Source organism: Falco biarmicus, chromosome 2 (genome assembly GCF_023638135.1).
Source record: "Falco biarmicus isolate bFalBia1 chromosome 2, bFalBia1.pri, whole genome shotgun sequence".
Taxonomy (NCBI): domain Eukaryota; kingdom Metazoa; phylum Chordata; class Aves; order Falconiformes; family Falconidae; genus Falco; species Falco biarmicus.
The window spans coordinates 28,523,717-28,546,755 of NC_079289.1; the positions used below are offsets into that span (position 1 = coordinate 28,523,717).

The 23,039-nt window shown below is 39.4% G+C and overlaps 1 protein-coding gene across 1 annotated transcript in view; it reads left to right on the forward strand.

The window, feature by feature from the left end:
• LOC130145138 (complement C4-like) overlaps positions 1–23,039 on the forward strand; it is a 46,510-nt gene that overhangs the window by 8,991 nt on the left and 14,480 nt on the right. Inside the window, exons 8-28 of the mRNA XM_056329698.1 lie at positions 1,557–1,662; positions 1,846–1,969; positions 3,562–3,677; positions 4,408–4,575; positions 5,327–5,524; positions 7,879–8,070; positions 9,542–9,691; positions 10,124–10,250; positions 10,622–10,693; positions 11,596–11,805; positions 12,716–12,827; positions 13,052–13,122; positions 14,059–14,198; positions 15,245–15,457; positions 16,775–16,826; positions 17,351–17,431; positions 18,456–18,659; positions 20,207–20,282; positions 20,702–20,858; positions 21,952–22,047; positions 22,366–22,534. Of these exons, the coding sequence (XP_056185673.1) occupies positions 1,557–1,662; positions 1,846–1,969; positions 3,562–3,677; positions 4,408–4,575; positions 5,327–5,524; positions 7,879–8,070; positions 9,542–9,691; positions 10,124–10,250; positions 10,622–10,693; positions 11,596–11,805; positions 12,716–12,827; positions 13,052–13,122; positions 14,059–14,198; positions 15,245–15,457; positions 16,775–16,826; positions 17,351–17,431; positions 18,456–18,659; positions 20,207–20,282; positions 20,702–20,858; positions 21,952–22,047; positions 22,366–22,534 (2,834 nt within the window). The remainder of the gene's footprint in view (positions 1–1,556; positions 1,663–1,845; positions 1,970–3,561; positions 3,678–4,407; positions 4,576–5,326; positions 5,525–7,878; positions 8,071–9,541; positions 9,692–10,123; positions 10,251–10,621; positions 10,694–11,595; positions 11,806–12,715; positions 12,828–13,051; positions 13,123–14,058; positions 14,199–15,244; positions 15,458–16,774; positions 16,827–17,350; positions 17,432–18,455; positions 18,660–20,206; positions 20,283–20,701; positions 20,859–21,951; positions 22,048–22,365; positions 22,535–23,039) is intronic.

A 23,039-nucleotide genomic window follows, 5' to 3' on the forward strand; every position in this document is an offset into this window, starting at 1 on the left:
TCTGGTCTGATTTCAACGCTGGCCAGCTTATACCATGTCAGCCTTCTGTCCGCTGTTCTTTTGCTCCTCACCTTGACCATGCTGGTCCTTCCCGCCCCCAGCACACCCTGAGAGAGCAGGCAGAGCCCAGTACCCACCGCCTTCTGCTGGGCTGAACAAACACAGCTCTTCTAATCTTCTCTTGATCACCTTCCTTTGTTTGTTTCTATTGAATAATTACTAGATTTAATCATGATTAGTTGATATTGTGATATGAAGTGATATCAGATTTAATATTTTTATCAGGCTTTAATATTTTAATTCTTTCTAAAGCTTTCTCTGCATGTTATTGCAGCACTCAGTTTTTACTTTATGGACTGTGCAACTCCTTTGTATATACCTCACTACTCATTAACACCATAATTATTTAAGAGGAAAAAATGGGGTTGAATGACTGGATACTCTTCTTTTGTCTATTGGAAAAGGTCCTAGAGCTGCTGCACAGGCCTGCCTGACTTTCATCAAAATCAACATAGGAAATTCCCGATAACTGAACTTCCATCTCTGAGCTAGCCATGCATGTAATGAACAGTTATTTGGTATATTGACTGTTGTTTCCTGCAGTTACTAGTTCTGGCATTTTAATCAGTTTTCATAAGAACTGCCTCTGAGTCAGTTTCATTGGTATAGATCAGTGCTGATCAGGTCAGTTTGAAAGCAGCTTTGCTTAAACAAAAGTATTACAGATCTGAGATACAGCAGGATTTTCACAAGCAAAAGATAACAGCATGGCTGTGACAGGTCTCATGTAGCACGTTACATGCCATGCTGCAGGAGGGTGCCATCTGCCAGGGTTTCCTTGAATAAGGAACCTGCCAGGTGCAACAACATGCTCTCTCCTGTCTCCCCATGACCTGCGTGGAGAGTTCAAGGGTGCTCTGGCCAGATACCTACCTGGCAAATATTTAACTTACAAGAGGTCCCTGTGCTATACTGCCTAAATCCGTAGGAGAGATGCAGGGGGAGGGCAGTCTGCCTAATGCAGGGACGATGTGTCTCTGGAGGTCTTCAGAGGTACCAAATACTTTATATTAGTCCCTGAGATGGTTCTCTGGCCCCCTATTTTAAATGTTGTGCTCATGAGGTGTCTCATACAAAAGAGTTAGCTGCTCATCCAAGCTAAAGAGACTGGATACCGCTCTTGTTCCCTATGAAAGGGCTGAGCTGTGTGAGACTTCACTGTGCAACTAAAGTTCTCATTAATTTGTAAAAATAAAAAAAATGTGATGTTACTGTGGTGTAAATTTTGTCAGCTGATGTCTCCACATGTGATTCTGCCGATGTAATTTACACCCTATATTTCTCTGCACTTGAAATCATCACTTTATACAGTCCAGTAAAAGTCTTCATGTTTGAGTTATCAGTGAGCGGGACAAATTTTTGTTTCCAAGCTACTAGTTACAGATGGGGTGCCTAAAGACATCCCAATTTTATTTCAGCATAAAATTATTTGTCTGATTTATGATTGCCTTTTATTAATGTAATGATCCATCTGCTCACTTTTCTTCTTTTCAAAGACACTCTTATGGGAAAGGGATTCAAGGTGTTGCATATGTGCGATTTGGCATAATTGATGAAAATGAGAAAAAAATCTTTATTCCAGGCCTGGAACAACAGCTATCTGTAAGTAGTGGAGTTCGGTGGAGCTATTCTGATTTATCCCACGTGAGCTGAATATTGTCAGAAATATCAGAATACAGATCCCTGTAATACCATAGTCATGCTATAAGCAGCAATTTTTTTTATTCTAATGGCAACAAACCAGTAAAGGGTTGTCTATTTTTTTTTTTTTTACTTTCGATTTAGATTCAAAATGGAAAAGGAAGAGTTACTTTAAATACAACACATTTGGAAGAGAAATTAAGAAAGAGTATTTCAACTCTGGAAGGTTTTCATTTATATGTTGCTGTTACCACTGTAGAAACAGCAAGTGAGTACATTATGCCTTAACTGATACAGTCTGTAGTATTTACATTGATCGTTCTCTAGGTATTTGCTCACAGCAGGGCTAAGCATGTTGAGTATGCTCCCAGGCACCTTAGAGCTACCCACAGATGAGCACTGCATGCAATTAGACGCAGTAGTCAGTGGGTGATTTTGGTTGTAGTAAGTATTTAGTGCTAGTCTTGCACCTCTCACCTTACCTCATAACTTCAGTGCTGACCTCTGAAGTTGAATCTGTGATGAAGATGGCCTTTCCAAAATCGGTAAGACTTTTCTTGTTGTTCGTAGGGACACTGATCCCTTTTATTTTAGATATCTGAAAGTAAGGTATCTATTCAGAGCCCAGGCACTTTATATAGTCACTGTAAAGAATGGATAGGTTAGACTGCACTCCAGAGGTGTCTGTTCCCATTGACTATAGAAGGAGTCTAGTCACTTAGCCTAGAATTACTAGAATTCTAAAAATTACTAAAAATCCAAAGTATTAAGTAGGATTCCTTGGAATCCTAAAATTAAGTCAAATGTATTGCAGCTGTGTGGTTCTGTAGTATAATCTACTATAGGTACTTATGCTGCAAAATTTATCACAAGAGCAAAGGAGACTCTAAGACCTCCTGTTACCACACCAGCATAATGGACATAAGATCTTATGGTGTGGCGTGGTCTCTACCACCCTGTGCATGCTTCCTCTTTCTGCCACGGGTAGGCTGCCTCCACACTTGTGTACTTGCTGGGTTTGGTATTAATTATATGCATAACAGGACAAGGCTGGTGGGCTTTACTGACACTTCTCAAGATGGGAGTATTAAAGTGGAAAATAAGGACATTGAAAGTATATCTCTAAATGCACTCAGTTTAAAGCAAGCCATGTAACTTTTTTTTTAGAGGTGATTACGGGTAGTGGTTTAACTAGAAGTTAACTAGAAGAATGAGCAGTTTAACTAGAAGAATCTTAGATGGGAAGCAGATGCTCAAGCTGTCTTGTAGGTGCAAAGTTGCAGAAGATGGTATCAGCTAATATTAGCTCTCATCAGCACTCAGAAAGGAAAAGAAAAAAAAAAAAAGCTCTTTCAGGAAATTAAAATTTTTACATCCAACCCTTCCTACTGATTCTGAGTGACTTTTACATTGTGCTTTGATGTAGCCTTTCCCAAAGAATGAAGCCCCGATGGCTTGGAAAGGGAGGTGCACCACCACAGTGGTTCCTGTGGTACCAGTGTGCTCTGTGTCTGCAGACACCTTGTTCCAATCAGTGTGTTAGAGGGAGATTTTCATGTTGTGAGTTTTGCAGGTCTCGATGCCTGAGCTGTCAAGAGCACACACCTGCCACTGCCAGCTTGCTGGAGCACCGCACAGGTTGCCCTGTCCTTGCACTGGCCTGTCTCTGTGTTCCCCATCTGCCTGCACCCATCTCTTCCTCTTCTCAGGACTCTTTGGGGAGGGATCATATTTTGGTTTTCTTTATATGTGCTGGTAAAAATGCAATTAATCTTGAAAACAGAAATGATGGATGCTAAAGTAATGAGCAAGTACATAGTTATTGCTCCCATAGCAACACATACTGTTTGATATTAACAGGTGGTGAGATAAGGGAAGAAGAACTCAACAATGTGAAGTTTGTGAAGTCTCCTTACACTGTTGATCTGTCTAACACCAAAAAGTATTTTGTGCCTGGAGCCCCCTTCTCTGTTGTGGTATGTAGTACTTAGCCGTGTCCATCTGCCTCCATAACAAAGGATTTATATCTGCCCTGTTTATAAATTTCTTATCTAATCCAGTGGGAGCTCTGTAGGACACAGACCTTCAGGAAGAAGCCCAACAGGAATAGGTCCAACACAGAGCTACTGTTTGAGTGTCTGGCTTGTCTCATTTCTGTACACACAGAGCCTGAGCAGGGAAACTAAAGCCAGAAAATACAGGTTTTCTGGTCTGGAAGTCATTTGTGTGCTACAAAGTTTAATAAAACATGTAGCAGTCTCTTCCTCACCTCAAAATCAAAAGATTAAAATAATAATGTATCAAGTTAATCCCATATCAAGTTAAAATTCTGAAAACTAAAACAGAGTATTATCTTTTTTAAAAAAAATGTATTGAAGTTTTTGAGGTTTTAAACTGCACACCAAGAGTTAAAGTTAGAAATTTACCTTGTAGTACTTAAGGACAAGTATCTCTGGGATCCTCTGAGATCCAAAAGAGGCTAAGTGAAAATCCGGGGCAGCTGTTAACCTGTGTTCACAGATTTTTACTTTAGCTGGAGTCTAGCTGAATCAATTGCTATTCTTTTCTCTCAAAGCTCAAATTTTCAAACGCTAATGTTTGTATTTCTTCTCACTTTATAAAAATAATTGCTTCTTGTTTGTGGGCACTTTTTAAACCCAGGCATTTCCTTGAAGTAACAACAGAAAACCACTTTTTTTCCAATAGGCATCTGTCACTTTGGTTGATGGCTCTCCTGCTGCCTCTGTACCTGTCACTGCTACTGTTACCGTGCCTGGAAAATCCCCAATGAAGATGACTGCACTTTCTAATAAAGAGGGTCTAGTCCCCTTGGCCTTCAACATCCCTGGAGATGCTCAGATGCTTCAAATAATGGTAAAGAAAACCCAAACATCCATGTTTAAAAATACACCACTGAGAAAAGCTTGTAAGTCAATTACAAATGACTGTGAAAATTATCAGTATTCATTAAATTAGCACAGAGGGTGGAATGTGATTTCTTACACCACCTGCACAGCTTTGTCCAGATTGTGTAAGGTATGTCAGAGAGACCAGGGGCCTGAGGGATGTCTCACTGAAATGAAGGACACTTGTACATTGGAGCATTGGGAGTACATACATGGGTGATGGTGGTGCTTTTTTTGTGGTTCAGATGTGCATTTTCCTGGCGTGAAGGATGGAAATAGGAGTGTAAGGAATATCACCATGAAAAGTGACAGAAAATGATGAGAAGCAGGTGAAGGAAAAGATCCTTGAGCATTGCAGACAGTAGGCTACATCTGGACACTCAGAGGGTTCAATTACATGCATATATAAAAAGGAGGAAAAGCTGCCTAAGTACAAAATCACCATGATTTTGAGCTATTGATTCTCATTCAGAAAGAGCCAAGGCTCAAAAATATCAGGTGCAAATATATCAAGCGACAAAATAGGGTGAGAGAATAAAGTAATAAAATCCTGGTGTTTAATGCCAGGTTCTGCTGATGACGTCTCAGCAGTGATTCATCTCATTTCCCAGCATCTTCTGGATAACTTGGCAAGATATAAAGTAAAGGTGACACTTGATACTGTCTCCTGAGGGACACTTTACCCACGCTGTCCTTTTTTTTTTTTTTTTCCCTGATAGGTAAAGGCTGAAGAGGGAAAAGAAAAATTAGAATCACCTGAAACCAGCATCAGAGCTGAAAGATACCAGTCTGCTTCTCAGAACTATCTCAGCATCAGCATCCCACATACTGTTGTGGCACCTGGAGATAACTTGCACATCACCTTGAATGATGTTCATCAGTCTGGCAGTGGAAAGATTGACTATTTCTATTATATGGTAAACAAAATACCAGACTATCAGTAATTTCTTCTAGAAATCATACAATCCAGAACATCTGTCTAGTTACTAATGCGTGGGAAACCAGAGGGCATCCAAAAGAGGCCAACAGAGATGATGAGTGTCCTAACACACCTGACCTACCAAGACAGGCTGAGGGAGCTGGGCTTGTTCAGTTTGGTGAAGAAGCTAAGAGTGACTTTAATAGCAACCTAAAATTACTTGAAGAGGAATTACAGACATAATGGAGAAAAAATTTCCTAGGTGGTGCCAAGTGATGTAGTTAGGGTATGTTGAAGGGTACATGAATAAGGGTATGAACCTGAAAGGTTCGTTTTGGAAAAACATTTTCACTAGTCATGAAGGCAATACTGGAAGAGGCTTCCCAGAGAGCTTAGGGAATTGTCATCCTCAGAAACATTCAACACTCAACTAGAGAAAACAACATCCGACCGGATCTCACACTGGTGATGGCTCATCTTACAGCAGGTAGCTGGACTAGAGATCTCCATAGGTCCCTTCCAGAAACTGTATAATTCTGCTATTTTTATATGTCTGGGGGCTCGTAATATACAAATCTTTGTAAATTTTTCTTCTGAAGAAAGACACATAAGTAGAAATTTTAGTCTGTACTTTCTAATACAGTCTAGAGCAAAGAGGTCCAGAAGGGGTAATGTTTATCTGCATAATTACGTGGATATTTTTGAAAGATATTAAACTGACAGCCTTTAAAGCTGAAATTCTAGACAGATAACTTTTATGATGCCTGTGACAGTTTGATTTTTCTTAATCCAGATCTCGTTCTTTCCTACTCCTTCCAATCTGTATTCTTTCCTTGTAATAAGCCAATATTAAATATTACTTTTATTGTTCTGAGTCCCATAAATAGCTTTTTTCAGCTATTACAGAACTCTCCACCTTGTTTTGGGCAGATCATACATATGCATAAGATTCTGTTCCAGCAACCAGAAAAACTAGTCGTATTCTAGGGGACCTTAAATATCTCAGAAAATGCCTTTTATAGTTAACTATTGTTTATTTCATGAATAACACATGATTCTTATATTACCATGGTTCCATATGACCTGCACCCAATGTTAGTTAACAGGTAGGTCAGTGTTATTTCCAACAGATGTTATGAAGGATCACTGAAGGCATTGGCTATTATGGCCCTAAATAGCATCCTGAAATTGGGTCTGAAAAGCAGTTCTATAGATGGGAAAGCGAGGAAACAATCCTGCTCAGCCTGGGACAGGAATGCAAAGCATTTATTTTGCTGAAGGAGACAAATGTGTTCATGGATACATTCCAGGAGTGAATCTGTTGAATGTCAAATGGGTTTAATCCCTTTCTCCCTCTCTTCATCTTAATTTCCCTTGACAGCTTAAATTTCCCAGGTTGATAAGCACTACAGGCACCAGTTCCCACTTATTTTTAACAGAACTCTGATATATTGGAATAATTCTATTCCTAGGAGTTAAATTTATGTTTTGGGGGGTTATTTTCATTGGATGGCTTAGCACAGGGTTGGAACTGCTGCTGCCAGGCCCTGGGAAGGTGCAGTGCTGGGCAGGCAGGTGCGTGGGTGGGGTGGGGGAGACACGGCTGGAGCTCAGCGGTGAGGCTCTCTCCCAAATTTCAGTCACCTAAACAGAGGCAGTGAGGATTTCAGACCAGGCTGCAGCATGTCGTTGTTTCCTCCTGAAGCCCTTTCATTGCATGTTTAGGAAAGCTGCATGTATTTTCTTCTGGGAAGAGCACTATCGGTCCTCCCACTGTGTCTGTTTTCTACTCCCCTGATGGCCCATGAGTAGAATTAACATAACACAAGAAGAAAGGAATTAAATAGTAAAAGATGGGCTGAAATCAGTTAAGGGCCAATCTGTGATACTTTATCCTGAATAATACTTTTTGTGTGAAACCACCAGCTCCAATCTTTCCACGCTGTCTAAAAGATTCAGTACTGCTTTCAGATTAAATAAAGCTGAGATCCTCCCGGGGCTTATGACTTGTGATTTTAGAAGACAGAAATGAGACTCCCATCTGGGACCCCCCTTTTCAGGCTGTAAGACTGAGTGGAGGGTGGTAGATTTGCATTCAACCCCCCACCACAGGACCAGTGCAGCAGAGGTTTACCCCCACACTCTCCTGTGCTAGAGGCACTGCCTGCTGGTCTCCTCCAGGCTACTGGCATGCAGGTTGGGAATTAAAACTATTAAGTGCCATTAGAAGAGAATAAATTTTAAACAGAAAATTCTCATAAAATTCTATATATGTACATAAAATCACGGAACATAGTGCTCAGTTTGGTGTGTATTCACAGTATTTTATTTCTGTTTGTTTCTGCCTTGCAGGTTGTAGCAAAGGGACAAGCTGAGCTTCTGGGAAGGGTGCCATCGTCAAACAAAATAATAAACATTGAAATCACCCAGAAAATGGTGCCTGCCTTTCGCTTTTTAGCTTACTACTTCATTGCAAACAAGGGACATCAAGAGATTGTCGCTGATTCTGTATGGGTGGATGTCGCGGATGTCTGTGAAGGAAAGGTACTTTCAAAGCAAGTAGCTTCTGTTGTTGTGTTCAAAAAATGAAAACAAAACCATGGGGTATCAGCAGAGCAAGTGCAGGTCTGGGGTTAAGAGGCGAAAGGCATTTCATTTTCATTGAAAAAGGCAGCCATCAGGATTCTTGCTAAAGAGTATAGCTGGGAAAGGCTCCCAAAAATGGTGGTGGAGACAGCTGCCTTCCCTGGGAGAGGCTGTGCATCGCGGAGATGAAAAATATAATTTCATAGAGATACATCCTCATCTGCAAGTGTCTATATGTTAGAAATCTGCAGGGAAACGTCAACAGAATCATTGAGATGGAGAATTCCTTTATATTTTTGTCTTTTTGTAGTCAGAATGAAAGTGAAGCAATTTATTAGGGGAAAAAATAATTTAAAGTAATTTTTCAAGCTTTTTCATTCCTGCTAAAAGTAATTTTCTGAGATTGTGTAGCACTTCAAAAGCTGTTTAAAAAAAATAAGTTTACATTAAAAAAATCAAGTGTGGGCAGAATAGGAGTCTTTCTAAGCCTTTCCTCCACCTTCTTCCTCCTCCTTTTTGGCACCGTAATTTAAAGTGGGGGGAAAAAAAGACATGGGATTTTTTCCCGATAGCATGAAACACAACTGAGGAAAAGTATTAGCTGTCTAAAATTACTTTTTCCAAAAAAAAATGTTTATTTTTGGAAAAAGAATGTGATAGTCCATTGGGAAAAAAAGTTTTCAAGAAAAGTTACCCTTCTTTAACAGAAGCCAGTTATTCATTCATAAAATGTCAAAACCCAGTCATGTTCAAGTTAGCATTTCTATTAATAATCCCCTATTAATTTCATAATCACCATGGCTATTTCCTCCTAAATTACAGAAGTGTCTGCATCAGACATGAGCCAGATCTGAACCCAGTCATATTGAAAAATTCAAGTGTGAGATAGAAAGGAGGTACTACTATCACAGACTTAGGCAATTTAATTTTGTACAAAGGTTAATAAGTCCTTTGCCCTATTGCATGGCCGTTTTGTTTCCACTAGAAAATAAAAAAAATTACACTGAAGGACCTAGTTCAGCAAACCCCTTATACATACTTTCAATTCCCATTGGTGTCTAAGTGTCATTGAAAGGCAGTGTCCGATACCCTGCACAGACACATCTTTTAACCCTCCCCCCTTGTCATCCTCCAGTGGGAGATACCTGCATCTACATCTTCCAAAACACAGGATCCCAGGCAGAAACACCACAAAACAGGAACACCCCCCAGCTTCTGACTACTGACAGTCACAGCTGTCACATTTGACAGTGCCCTGGCCCAAAGAGTCTTCACTTTTTATTTTTATTTTTATTTTTATTTTTATTTTTATTTTATTATTATCATTATTATTATCATTATTATTATCATTATTATTATCATTATTATTATCATTATTATTATTATTATATCATTATTTTATCTTTTTGTTCCAATCTTTTCTGTTTAGATTAAAGTGAGAACAAGACAAGAGACATATGAACCAACAGATGTTGTCAACTTAGTGATTGAAACGGACCACGCGGGAACAGTTGCCTTAGCTGTGGTTGATAAAGCAGTTTTTATTTTGAACAAGAAAAATAAGCTTACAGCCAAAAAGGTAAGATATCTGTAAGAGGAAAATAGCATATCTACTAGTCAAGCAAAATTTTCAGTTACTAATGGGGTGATCAAAATGTAGTTAATGCCTATTAATTGCTTAATCACAACTTTACTAAACTCAGAAATGTTTTTGCTTTTGCCATTTAGGATCTATTTAAGATGAACAATATATTTAAGATGGGATATCCATGCTACAGCAGACTTTAGTAAGCAGAAATTAGTAAATTAAAAAAGCTTTACTTGAAAGCACTCCCCAACTAAAATATGTCTCAGTTTTAATCCCAGTTTCTAAATGCAGCTTGTACCACCAGACCACCAGTTTGTTTTGCTTCTGCAGGTCAAAGGCTACAATAATTTTTTAAATATATATTAAAAAACCCCCAACATTTTGGAAGTGTATACAGTCCACCTATGCTATTTTATTTGGCAGGTATTTAATGCTATGAATTCGTATGATCTTGGATGTTCTCCAGGTGGTGGTGCAGATAGTGTTCAAGTTTTTACTGACGTTGGTCTGGCCTTTTTATCAGATACAATTAAATCCAATGTTCGGGAAGGTAAGTGCAATCTGCCCTTTACTTTAGATGTTTGTACAAGACCACTATAGGTCTGGGGAGGCTGACTGCTTAAAAGTCAGAAACATTTTATCATGATGTTGTAAAATCTCCCTTACCTGTGTGGTTTTTCTTCTTCTGCTCTTCCACTGAATGCCTGCAGCTCAGGTAGCCCAGATTCTGATTGCTGGTCCTTGGGTGTCCAGCTCAGCTGGGGCAGGCAGCAGCTGGTTAGGGCTGTAAGGTAACTCATCGAACCATGGGTCTTCTGTGAACGAGATGGGTCCTCAGGTCAATCTTCCACAAGTGACCCAAGTCACCAGGCTGTTACTGTCATAGTATCATGACCAAGCTCTTCTTTTCTGCTTTCCCAGGCTATAAATGCCCTCAGGTTACCAGAAGGCAGAAGAGATCTTTTGATTTTCACAAGAGAATGTCAGGAATTGGTATGTCTGCTCATGTGGGTGGCCTGAAAGGCTTAGCAAGGGGAGGTAAAGGGATCTGGCTGGGATCTAGGAGTCACGAAGTGATGGGATAGTAAAGGATACCAAGATATTTACAGGCCCAGTTCTTGCATGAAGTGCCATAACCCAGCACAAGTGTGTATGCTATGCCATGTGACCTGATACATCATTTATCAAAACAACTCCAAAACAATTTATCAAAACAAAACCGTGTGTGGCCCAGCTGCAAATGGAAAATAATTCACTGGTTTATAATCCAAATTGTGAGATACTTCTACTAGGTAACATATCATGGAATCAGTCATGGCTTTAAAGTTTTTCTTTTCTTTTTCTAATTATTTGTATGGCCAGAAAATATTTTATAGATCGTATTTATTTTTTCCTTGACATTCTGCTCTGAAGTTGCGCTGGCTTTGGTACCATGTGCTTCCATTAAGAAAAAAGCTAGTAAAATATTTGGTCTAAACTTTAAAAAAAAAAAAATAAAAATTACAGAAATTTATATTTCCTTGCCAGAAGACAAAAGCTTGAAGCTGGCATTGTCCTTACTTTTGAAATCGGTCTCTTTATTCAAGAATGAGAACACTGACATGGCTACTTCTATCAAGATATCTAATTCCAGTCTGCCAAGGAGGTGGTTTTAATTCACAGTTTAAATTTGAAGAGAAAGCTTAGAATAGAATATCTAGGATGCTATAGGGCCATACTTTCCTCCTGTGTTTGCGGACTGTTTCTAGGACAGAAAACAAGTCCCCAGCTGGAGGCAGACTGTTGCAATAGCAACTGATGTTAACTGCAAAGAATGACAGGAACGAGCACAACGAACGCCTTTACACTTATTGCTAACTCCACAGAACTAATTCTGGGCTTTAATTTTATTGCAGCCAGCAAATATCAAAACACTGATATACAAATATGCTGTGAAGATGGAATGAAATTAAATCCCATGAAGTTTTCTTGTGCAAAGAGGCTAACAAAGGTGGCTGGCTCCCCTGAATGCAGACGTGCCTTCCAGGACTGCTGTGAAAAAGCCACAGCCCTCAGAAAGCAGGCGAAGCAGGCGAAGCAGATGATCCGAGTGGGCTTGGCACGACGTAAAGAACAGTGGCATGCAACTGTCCACAGAAAAATACCCTTCATATAGTGGCAAGGGAGGGCCAAGGGGCATTTAATGCTGTGGGTCTGGGGAGGAAGTTTTCACATCAACATTTCAGTGAGCCCCGGTGTAGTGCAGCACCCACGTGCCATTGCATCTTCAGAACTGTACACTGTGAAGGTGGGAGTGGGATGAGGTGACTTCTTGGGGTGAGAAAAGGCAGGAATTGCTTTAGCCACTGTTGAGCCCAGAACAGCCTTATGGAGGAGCTGTTGGTCCCTGCCCACAACCCAGGAGGCTGCAGACAGTGGGGCAGAGAAGTGGGTGGTTGCCTGCATTCAGGGCTCTGAGTGATTCCCAGATTCATGACTATTTTAGTAGTGGTACTACTGTTGTTACGCCCAAGTACCTCCAAAACACAACCTCGTGAGAAGAGGCCACTTCAGCCAGGGGCAATTTTGTCTTTCTTCCTTTCTTCTCCCCAAAGTTTATCTGATCACACAAGAGCTCGTGTTACAAAAAAAAATAATATATAAATGACCCTGTTCTGCATGTAATTTCTGCTACCGTTTTTCTTAGAGTTCCCCTTTCATGCTCTTGTCTGTCACAGATATAAGACAGTGGTAACATCTTTGCTATGCATTACTAAAGGGGAATGTTTTCTTGTTTGGTAGTGTATAGTTATTTAACTTGGAAAGAATTATCCTGTTGTTCAATGACAATCTTTAGTCATCGCTCCTCTTTTTTCAGCATTTTTGATTTTTAATACACAAGATGAAACCCAAATGAAGTCTTTTCATTCAGAGTAGTTTTCATTCTGCTTTCACTTTGACAAACTGATTCCCTGCAAGTAGCCAAAAGTCAGTAGCCAAAAACTTCAGAATAGAAACCCCACTCTTTTTTTACAGACTATGATGACCATGAAGAAATGTTTGATGAAAGCTCTGTCAACTTGCGCAGTTATTTTCCCGAGAGCTGGTGGTGGAATTTTGAAGAAGTGAAAAAGCCCGGAAAACATAGGTAGTGCATTACTTCATTAGTTGAATATGTCTGAATTTGTAGAGTAAAATCTATGTAAGTACCAGCTTTATGTGTTATCTGATACAGAGGACTTCAGAATATTTGCAAGTACTTTGTCTCCACAAATGGGAATACTTTTTCCCTTACAATACTCAAACTTCAGCAAATTATAATGTTTATGTTTTATACATCCTTCCTAATACATTCTATTTTCTGTTTCTTAGTGTGGAAAACTTTGTTCCTGACTCTATAACTACCTGGGAAGTTCAAGCCATAAGCATATCTCCCCATAAAGGTACAAGTATTGGATATTTTATTGGGTTTCGTTGTACAGATAAATAAAAAATACGTATTTCTTTAAAACACAGATACAATATTATGCTGACATAGTGAGACAATTGTACTGAGGAACACAAAGTGTTCTGATCGTTACATTTACTCTTCTCTTTTATGTCTTACTAAAGCCCAGCTAGAATTTAAGGGATAGATACATATTTACAAAAACGACATGAAGTGGGCTCTGGAGGATGGATTTATACAATCAAACCTGTCTCTTATTCTTTCCAATCTATAAAACATCTCATTTTAGCTTCCACATGGCCAGGAAGCCACAAGAAAGGTAGCTTTTATTTTGATATTTTTGGGAGCAAGTTCTGGCCATCTCAGAGAACCACAAAGGTCTGTGGTCTCTAGAAAGTCAGAGGAGAGAAGAACAGAGGATTAGCAAGGGCTGGACACCAGAGACCCCAGGTTCCCAGGTGCTGCTCTCTGGGATCTCCTGGGGGTTGACCAGGACCATGCAGGAGGGATGAAGGGTCCGCCTGGTACAACTCACGCCCTTCAGAAAGGGAGGCTTATCCAGGAGTGCAGTGATGGCCATGGAGTTCAGTTAAAGAAACCAAGGAAAGGTCATTGTGTTTAAAAAATGGCCTTCGCAAGAAAGCTTGGTCACATTTCCCTCACAAAAGCTACACACACTCCTGCCAAATTTTACCTATCAAAAACCATGGCAGTGACTCCAGAGGGCAAGGCATCTGCCCCTGAGACAGATCTCTAGTACAGGTGAGTTGAAATGTTTTCTGCATGTGCCTGTGTCCCTCTCCCACTCTTGACCTTGGAGGAGCCCAAGCAATGAGTTTGATTAGACATTTAACTTTTTATCAGCTGATGTTAAGTGTGTAATTCTCAACTCTGTTTGTGTTTTTTGTTTTGCTTTTTTTTCTCATCCCAGGGTTTTGCATAGCTGAACCCCACACCTTTGCAGTTTTCAAAGACTTTTTTGTGTCCCTGAGATTACCATACTCAGTCAGACGACAAGAACAACTGGAAATAAAAGCAGTGATTTACAACTATCAGTCCACTGATTTTCAGGTAGTATTACCACCAACTGCTGTGCTATACACATCTATCTAGCTAGATGTATAGCTATGGAATAACTTAATGTAAGCAACCCAGCCACCTTGCAGTGCCCTCCTATAGCCCAGACATTGTGCTCCCATTTGGAAAGCGTCCCCAAGAACAGGATCAAGTTCTACCTGCTAATCAAACTTACTGCATAAAATAGATTTTATTTGCCATATTACACAGTCAAATTCCTTGTCTTTGGGTATGTCTTCTCCCCCTTCGTTGAAGCAACCAGCTACTTTTTTGCTGCCTGCCAATCTGGGCGACCGCAGATGGTACACAAGATCCAGAGGCAAATTACGAGCACATAATCCAATGTTAGCCACAAAATTCATTGTGCACATAAAGCAAAGGCACTTTTTGCCTGCAGGTGATACCTATCCAGCCCTGCATATGGCCACAGTTGTCACTGGACTTGGGGCCTCCATTATCCTCAGACTGACGTTGCTCTTTTTTTATCCCTTCCCATCTCTCAGCCAGATGAACCACATCTCCCTGTGGTTCAGGCATAGGCCAAAACTATACTGCAGATTCAGTGTAAAGAAGGGATACTAGCTGATTTACTTTCACAGCCTTAGTCAGCATAGGTGAATGTTAACAGACTGTAGGGTCATAGAACAATTTAGGCTGGAAGGGACCTCCAGAGGTCTCTAGTCCAACCTGCTGCTCAGTTAGAGCAGGTTGTTCAGGGCCTTGTGCAGTGAGATATTAAATATCTTTAAGGAAGGAGATTCCACAAACTCATTGGACAATCTGTGCCAGTATTTCATCACTTCTTAGTGAAAAAGTTCTCCCATTTTATAAATGGAAAATAGAATTCAGGGGAGTGAAGTGAAAACCACTTTCTGTCTTTGCAAACTGCCTGCACTGCTCTTTCCTTTTTAAGCAAAAGCTAATCTCCTGTTATACTTGTTTCTCATTTCCCATTCTTATCCAGACATGGTGGACCTGGAATGTATTTCCTGTGCAGTGATGCACTAAGCCTGATCACAGGCATTGCTTTGTCCCTGCAGGTTACAGTGACAATGGACGCAGTAAGTGAGCTGTGCACTGCAGAGGCGACAGAGAAGGCTGTGCAGCAGAAGCTGGTGGCTAAAGGAAACTCTGCAACACCAGCCTACTTCTCGGTTGTCCCTCTGACTGTGGGAGAAATTCCAATTACTATTACTGTTTTTGACAGAGTTTCTGGGCACGGTGACAGCATTAGGAAGATCCTCAATGTTGTGGTAGGTATAACTAGTTGCGGGCAGACACTTCACGAATATGTGTTTCTCCTCAAACATACCTTCACTGTGTGTGGAGCTCTTGTGGAAGGAGTAAAATAATTGAAACAAAGCTGAAAGCAATCTCCGGAAACCTGTTTCTCAGCAAGGACTGAGCTATAGCATGGGGAAGAAATTTAACCCTGTAGTGGCTTGTGTGTAGTGTATATGGAAAGGATTGCTCCCTATGGCAAAAAAGTATCCTTCTAACCATGACATAGCAACCACTTCCTTCATGCAGTTAGTGCCCATCTTACAACCTTTAACTTCTAAGTTAACTGCTTCATCAATATTTATAAAAATTATTTTTTCCTTATGAAGCCAAAATGGAAGATGTCCATCTAGCAATATTTGAGAAGGCAATACTCTCTGCTGGTCATAAAGCTAAACCCCATTTTATTCTTTTTAGTTAATGGATCTTCAGTCTTAACAATTGCATAGGTAAAACACATGCAGGCGAAGATGTTGTATTGATTATTTAATACCTTAGTTCTCTTTCAAAATTAGGAAAAGGAGGAGCCTTTTAGAAAAGATTACTTTTCAAGAGTCAACATTGATTGGCACAGACCCATTACAGCACCCGAGTAACCCACTGAGGACTACTTTCAATCCAATGAAAAAGTGCAAAATATAAATGAATCTTTGCACCATTGATGTCAGGGAATAGCCATGTAGGTAAAGACAAAACATGGGATGCTGGGAATCTGCTGTTGTTACAGGCCATAACTTTTCTGGAGATAGACACAGTCTCGTCTCAGAGCTCAATGCTACACCAAAACACTAAAAGGGTCTGTAAGAATAGTCTTATTAAAATAGAAACTGTAGGAAGAGGGATGTGTGGAAATCAGAAAAAAAAATAATTTTAAGCTTTATCAACAAGATGAACTCAGAAATTGGTGGATTTCATAGTTGAGAGGTTTATAAAAGAGAGTCCCACTGTAAAATTGACTTGGACATCTTATAAAGCTGAGAACAAACTTTATTTAATTCCTCTATTTAAAGTTTAATTTTTCTGGGGTAGTCTTGGCTAAAAGAATTTCACCCAGGGAAATATGTCAATAATAACGAAAAAAAGTCAGTAGAGTTCATTGGCATTTCAGCTGGGAGACTGAAAATCGATTCGAAGCTTCAGTTTTACCTGGAGAGAAATCTCACTCCAAAATAACTTATTTCTGCCACCTGCTGGTCTAGTGCAAGGGCGGAGATCGCAGCTTCCATGCAGCTTAATTTCAGGTGAGAGCGCTTGCAAAACTTTTGACTTTTTTTTCCTCAATTGTACAGGCTGAAGGTGTTCTACAAAGAGAAGAAGAGACCATTTTTATTAACAGTGCCTGTAAGTTACACGACAGAACTAGATACAGATGAGGTTTGGGGTAGGGAGGGTGTGTGTGTAAAGCCTGATGTAAATATCTGATGGGTGATGTGAAATACTTCTTAATATATGAATGTTGCCTTGGTTGACCAGAACATGTCACAGATCTCTTCATCCAATACATAGCAATAGACTCTGGAAAGAAAAATAATTTAATTTTGAATGTTTAGAATGGCTTTGTATTACTTCTGAGTTTCAAGATAGCATTCTTTAAATATTAGGTAGGCATGTATTTCATTTGCTAAAGGGTCTTAAAGCCTCATTTCAAGTCAAAAAATATCGCTTATGATTGAAAATTAAATCAATTTAAGAAAAGTAAGCATATTTCTTTTCATAAATTTCCATTTAACCTTTCTGATTACATTTCTGCCATAATTGCCATCAAATGTGAGATGTTTAATGAAAAGCATGTTCTAAAATCACACTGGATTTTTTTTATGTTTAAAGGGTCTGGATGTAGATCTCTATTTACTATTTATTTGCAGTGAAGTCCCATACACTGGACCTGAACAGACCAGCTGATATGATACCAGGTTCTGATAGTCACGTGTTTGTTAGCCTGAAAGGTAAGTGTAATTTTCCGTCAATAACTTCTGAATAGGTGACAAGACATACACCCCTGTGTGCTGCTCACTCCTGGATGTCAAGTCTCCACTCACTCTATTTTTTTCTGCTATGACTCATATGCTCTGTGCTACATGCCCAGGTTATAAAACAAAACAGCCCCAAGGCTGATTCAATATCTTTCCTCTTTCTAATTACTACTTCGCACTTCTATTAGATATAATAGCTTTATAGGGTCAACCCTGCCTCACTGTGCCCAGGCTAACTTTATGGGAAGGCCAGAGAAGGAAGAGTTCACCTTCTCTAATAACTCCACATTGCATGTAAGTCTGTAGAAATCTGCTTTAGCCTTCATAAATAAGAATGTCAGACTCTGATATGTAAGTTCTGTTTTTCTAAAGAGAAGATATATACAATCTTATATTCATTTAATCAAATAGTTGTATACATATATATACTCAAGTATATGTATTTTTAAAAAATCTAGCAAGTACTGTTATTAATGATAAAAACATTTTTTTCACAGACAATGTAAACTAATGCATACTTAAAACAAAGCATTCCATTTGAAATCCCTCTTCTAAAGTATGGGGTTGCTTGAATTCATCAAATGAGAAAATTGTAGAGAGGAAAAAAAAACAAACCCCCCTGCACAAAATGTTTGGCACGATTAAGGCATGATCTTTTTGCCCTCTGTGGGAGGATTAGGTCTGGTTTGACAAGACTTTACCAGCCCAAACCTGAAGCACCGGTCTTTCCCCCTGTCCTTGCTTCCCTGCCTCCAGAGCCTCAGGACTCTTTCTTCTTCACTGCCCTAGCCTCCTTTCTGAAGCTTTCTCAGGGCTTGGCACCTCATCCTTGTTCTTCTCCAGCTTTACAAAGTCTTAAGAAGCTGAAAACAGTGTTTAATAATCAGAAGTATGAGGCCATGCTGGAATGTCAACCTATAGTTACTATCACCTTTCTTCACGTTATACTAACCAGCTTTAAATACGGTACATACTGTGGCTTGTGTTTTTACAACAGGGAATATTATGGACGAGTCTGTTGAAAATTGTCTTAGCCTCACTGGAGTTGAGAAACTTATTCAAGTGCCCACAGGCTGTGCAGAGCAAACAATGGTGAAAATGGCCCCTGCGGTCTACGCTATTGAGTACTTGGATGCCAGTGAGCAGTGGGTGAACTTTAATCCTGAACGGAAGCAGGAAGCCATTAACATGATTGAAAAAGGTATGCAGGAAAAAGAAAGAAAAAAAAGAAGAAAAAACCCAAAAAACAAAACCAAACCAAAACCAAAGACCAATCCACATGGTCTTTGTTATCCTTTTGCACTGCACACTAATCGTTGCTATTTGCCAAAGGAGCGAGTATTGTCTTGACACAGCCGTGCAGAAATGCCTCTGACAATCTGCAGACAGACAGAGAACTGGTGAGGAGGATTTAGGAGACTAATTGCTTACATCTGACATTGTACGGGACTGACATTCCCAGTTCACCCTCTCTCTTGCCTGATTTAGAAGCAGAAAGTAAAATCTGAGCTGATCAATGTTGCTCTTCAGAGTAAATGGGCAGCAAAGGCCAGTTGTTCATTTCCTCCTAACGCAGATATGCAAAGTAGAGTAATAATGTCCTAAAAATGCTTATTTCTCCTCATAGTTCCTAGACAGTGCTTAGGATGGCCAGCTGGGATGTAGACATCTCTGCTGGAGATGTCTGTAGTTGGCAAGAGGTGTATCACTAAGGAAACTCCCAATGGTAATCATGATATTGACACTCTCTCCTCCACATTCCTATATTCATTACATGAGCTAGAATGACTCCAACAGCCTTGGACCAACCCAGGGAGTGAGTTCCCTTAGGGAGAGGAGAGCTGCGAGGCTGCTTCTTAAAAAGCCCACTCCAAGATGTGGCCCAAACCTGGCGTTAGATGTCCAGCAAAGCCAGTGCTGCAGCACAGAAGTGGAGGTGGTCCAGCTCACAGGCACTAACACAGAGCCCAAGAGTTACCAGTGCTGTAGCAGGCGCAGCTGACCTTTCTGACTGTAGTGGTGTGTGCATGGCGTAAAGCAATGTAATGCACCTGTCTTCACGATTGTCAGACAACGTGACACACATTTCCTCAGTGAACAGTAAGGGTATAAATATTTAAAACATGCTACCAGTTGCTGAATTGGAAGTCTTTGCCTATTTGTCTAAAATTGCCTCAAGTGACATGAGATCCTGCTGACAAGTATTTGGTGTTATCAGCAGCATTTAGTGCCTGTATTATGCTTTTATCAATTCTTATCGAAGTTCACCAGGATAGAAAATGAGTTGTGTGGCTATGGTATAGACTTTGTCAAGATAATAGCAGTCAAGTACAGAGGCCACAACTCATGATTTCTAAGCCTATGTCTGACCGAAGAGATACGGTCTTGTATATTTTTTGATTCCATGCACCATAAAGTCAATGGTTTGAAAAGTTGTCAGCAATGGGAAATACCTTTCCCAAGATTCATTATACAGAAAATGCTTTGTAACTAGATACCCGCAGTTTTCAGGTTATTGTCATGGCTCAATTAAGTCAAACAAGACAGATTGCCTTCTAAGCCTAGTGCTTTTTCTGTGCCAAAAGCCTGCTGACCCAGTCACTTCCTCCTGAATGTACCCATCAACGCCTCCATCTACTCTTCCACTAGTCAATACCAAACATGTACACGTTAATACAAGTGATGTATGAAAATGCCCAAGAAATATGTGTATTCTCTGAACAGTTATGTGCTGTCCCATTCACACAGGTTATACTAGACTGCTTGAGTTTCAGAAGGTGGATGGTTCCTATGGAGCATTTAAAAAAACCCCTAGTAGCGTATGGTAAGTGTATATTTCACACTTCTGATTTTTGTTTAGGTTTTTTGTTTGTTTGTTTATTTGTTTCTCAGATACCTCTAGTTCATTTGATGCATCAGGAGTTTTTTTTGGGGAGATGGATTTTCAAAATCTGGTGGGTATGGTGTTGCCTATGTGATTTTGTCATGGATGTCAGCCATGTAAGTCTCTGAGCACGTTTAGTCCTTGATGAAGGAGATTTATAGCGGGCCACTGATTGTTTTGCATTTGCCACAGAGTAGAAATGTTAATGCTGATGTTGAATGATGTCTCACTAATTCCAGTGCACTGTATTGAATATGAATCCATGTACAAAATTAGTATGTTTCTTTTCCTGTCAATATACTCTTCTATAAATATATGCCAGCACAAGTTTGGATTTTTTTTTTTTTTTTTTTGTGCAGGTTAACTGCATTTGTTGTTAAGGTACTCACAAGGAGCAGAGAATACATTAGTATCCAAGACAGTCACATACGCAATTCAATTTCCTACTTGATTAATCAACAGCAGGCAGATGATTCGTTCCATGACTATCACCCAGTATTTGACAGGAAAATGCAGGTAGGTCATCTGTATTTAGAAGAATCTTTTGCACATTTAGGGCTCCTAGGGATTGGAAGGAATATCGTGAGTTGTTGAGTACCAAGAAATGTATGTAAAGAAAAGAAATCTGTGTTGTAAAATGAATTTGTTAAAAGGTCTGTTAAGGTCAGAGATGCATAGTTAGCACTTGACCACCTTCATCTTTTCACCCAGTCTTAGATAATTTTGCAGCTGACCTATGCCTCTAGAGCACTTGGAGAATTAATTCTGAGTGATCTTATACAAAAAAAAAAGTATTAATTTTATTAATGATCTTTATCAAATCACTAGTGAGGCTTTTACCCTAAGAAGCAGCTCAAGAACCGGCCAAAAAAGTTTTCTGACCTGTGTTCATTCTGAGATACTTCTATTTCACATTTGCTTCAGGAGCTGTGCGTGATAACTTTGTACAGAGACTTCAGTCTTCACAAGCAAACAACCTAGCTTCTCCTAATGATAAACATTTGGGGCTGAGTGAAGGAGAAAGTTGTTATCAGAGGTTGTTGATGATCCTAAGGTTATTGTTAAAGTAGAGCATGAGCCAAAAAAAAAAAAAAATCACAAAGAAGAATAGGAATGAAAATGCAGACCTTCAGGGAAAAAAGCTGAGTACACTTTGTAGTTTAGTTTATCAAGATGAGGAATAAGAACTTATCTAGTAATGGTTTATAAATACCTTTACAGGAGAAAAGTTCTATGTGCTAGAGGGCTCTTTAGACTATAGGGAGTAGCAGAGAAACAAAAGAACCAATCTACTAGCACTTGGAAATTGAAGCTATGAATATTCTAATGAGAAACCGTAGGTTTTTAACTATAAGTTAATAGAACTAAATATTTGATTACCAGCTGAAGGATGTAGTGGTTTCCTAATCTCTTAACATAGTATGATGCAAACTGCCATTGTAGAAGATATACTTTAGGTGGACGCAAGTTAGTGAGCAAAATTAAGGGTAAAACTACATAGTCTGTGGTCAGATGAAGGTCCTTGACTTCATGAAAAGTAATTTTCTAAACTTATTCATAGGAATATACATGTACATTTAACTTTTCCTTTTCATGTTTAATCTTTCAGGGTGGCATTGGGTTAGCAGAAGAGGATTTGGCTTTGACAGCTTTTGTAACGATAGCACTGCAACAGACTTTACAGGTCTACAAGTCACCTGATGTGGTAGGAAGCCTGTCTATCTTTAAGTCTAAAGGCTATTACATGATGGCATGTCCACCCTATTATCTGCAAGTACTGCAAAGGAGGAGGTAAAAGTCTGTTTATATTTGTGGTGGATAGGAAAAGATGCCACGGCCTAATGTATGACAAGGTGTTTCAGGCTATGCAGTCTATCATCAATGGCTTTAATCACTAAGCAAAAATTATTTAAAAATGTCTCTCTACTCACTACAGTGAAGTATTCTAATTTCCTAGTACTACAGTGGTAACAGTTAATAGGACTGACTGACCTTTTCACATGGATCCATTCTGTTTTCACAGGTACAAGCGATTAGAGGAGCAGTGGCTTACATGAAAAAACAACTCTCAAGAAATACCAACTGTTATTCTATAGCCATCACTGCTTATAGTCTGACGCTTGTGCAATCTGATAGTGAAGAAGCCCGGTTTGCAAAAGAAAAATTAAGAGGCTGTTCTATTTTTGATGCAGGTACTGGTAACCATTTTTCCAAATTCAGTTAGAAGGCACTTTGCCTAATTGAAGCACTTTGAGCACTCTTATATGAACAAAACAAATTCAAGTAAATTATGACAATTTAATTTTATAGAAGCATATCTGTATATGTGCAATGTACTTAATTATTTAAATTAAGTAAATATTTTAATGCTGAAAATTTAATATATAATTTGGTTAATTAATATCTAATTAATTATTATCACTATAAAGTAACAGCTTTGTGGAGTTTGGATCGTGATCTTATCAGCTGTTAGAATTGGAACAAAACTATGGTAAATAGCCATTTAACTTCTTTGCTTCCCTTGCTGCCTACCAAAGTTTCCACATCCCTAAAGTGCATTAAAAATAAAAAGTCCAAGCTAGCTGAGAAAGAAACTTTTGATGGGTAAATAGGAACGAACAACTACATATGGGAGTAGTCCAGGCTGGTTTTGTGATCAAGAGGGAAGGTGCCTTTTCCAGCCCACCTGCTTTCAAA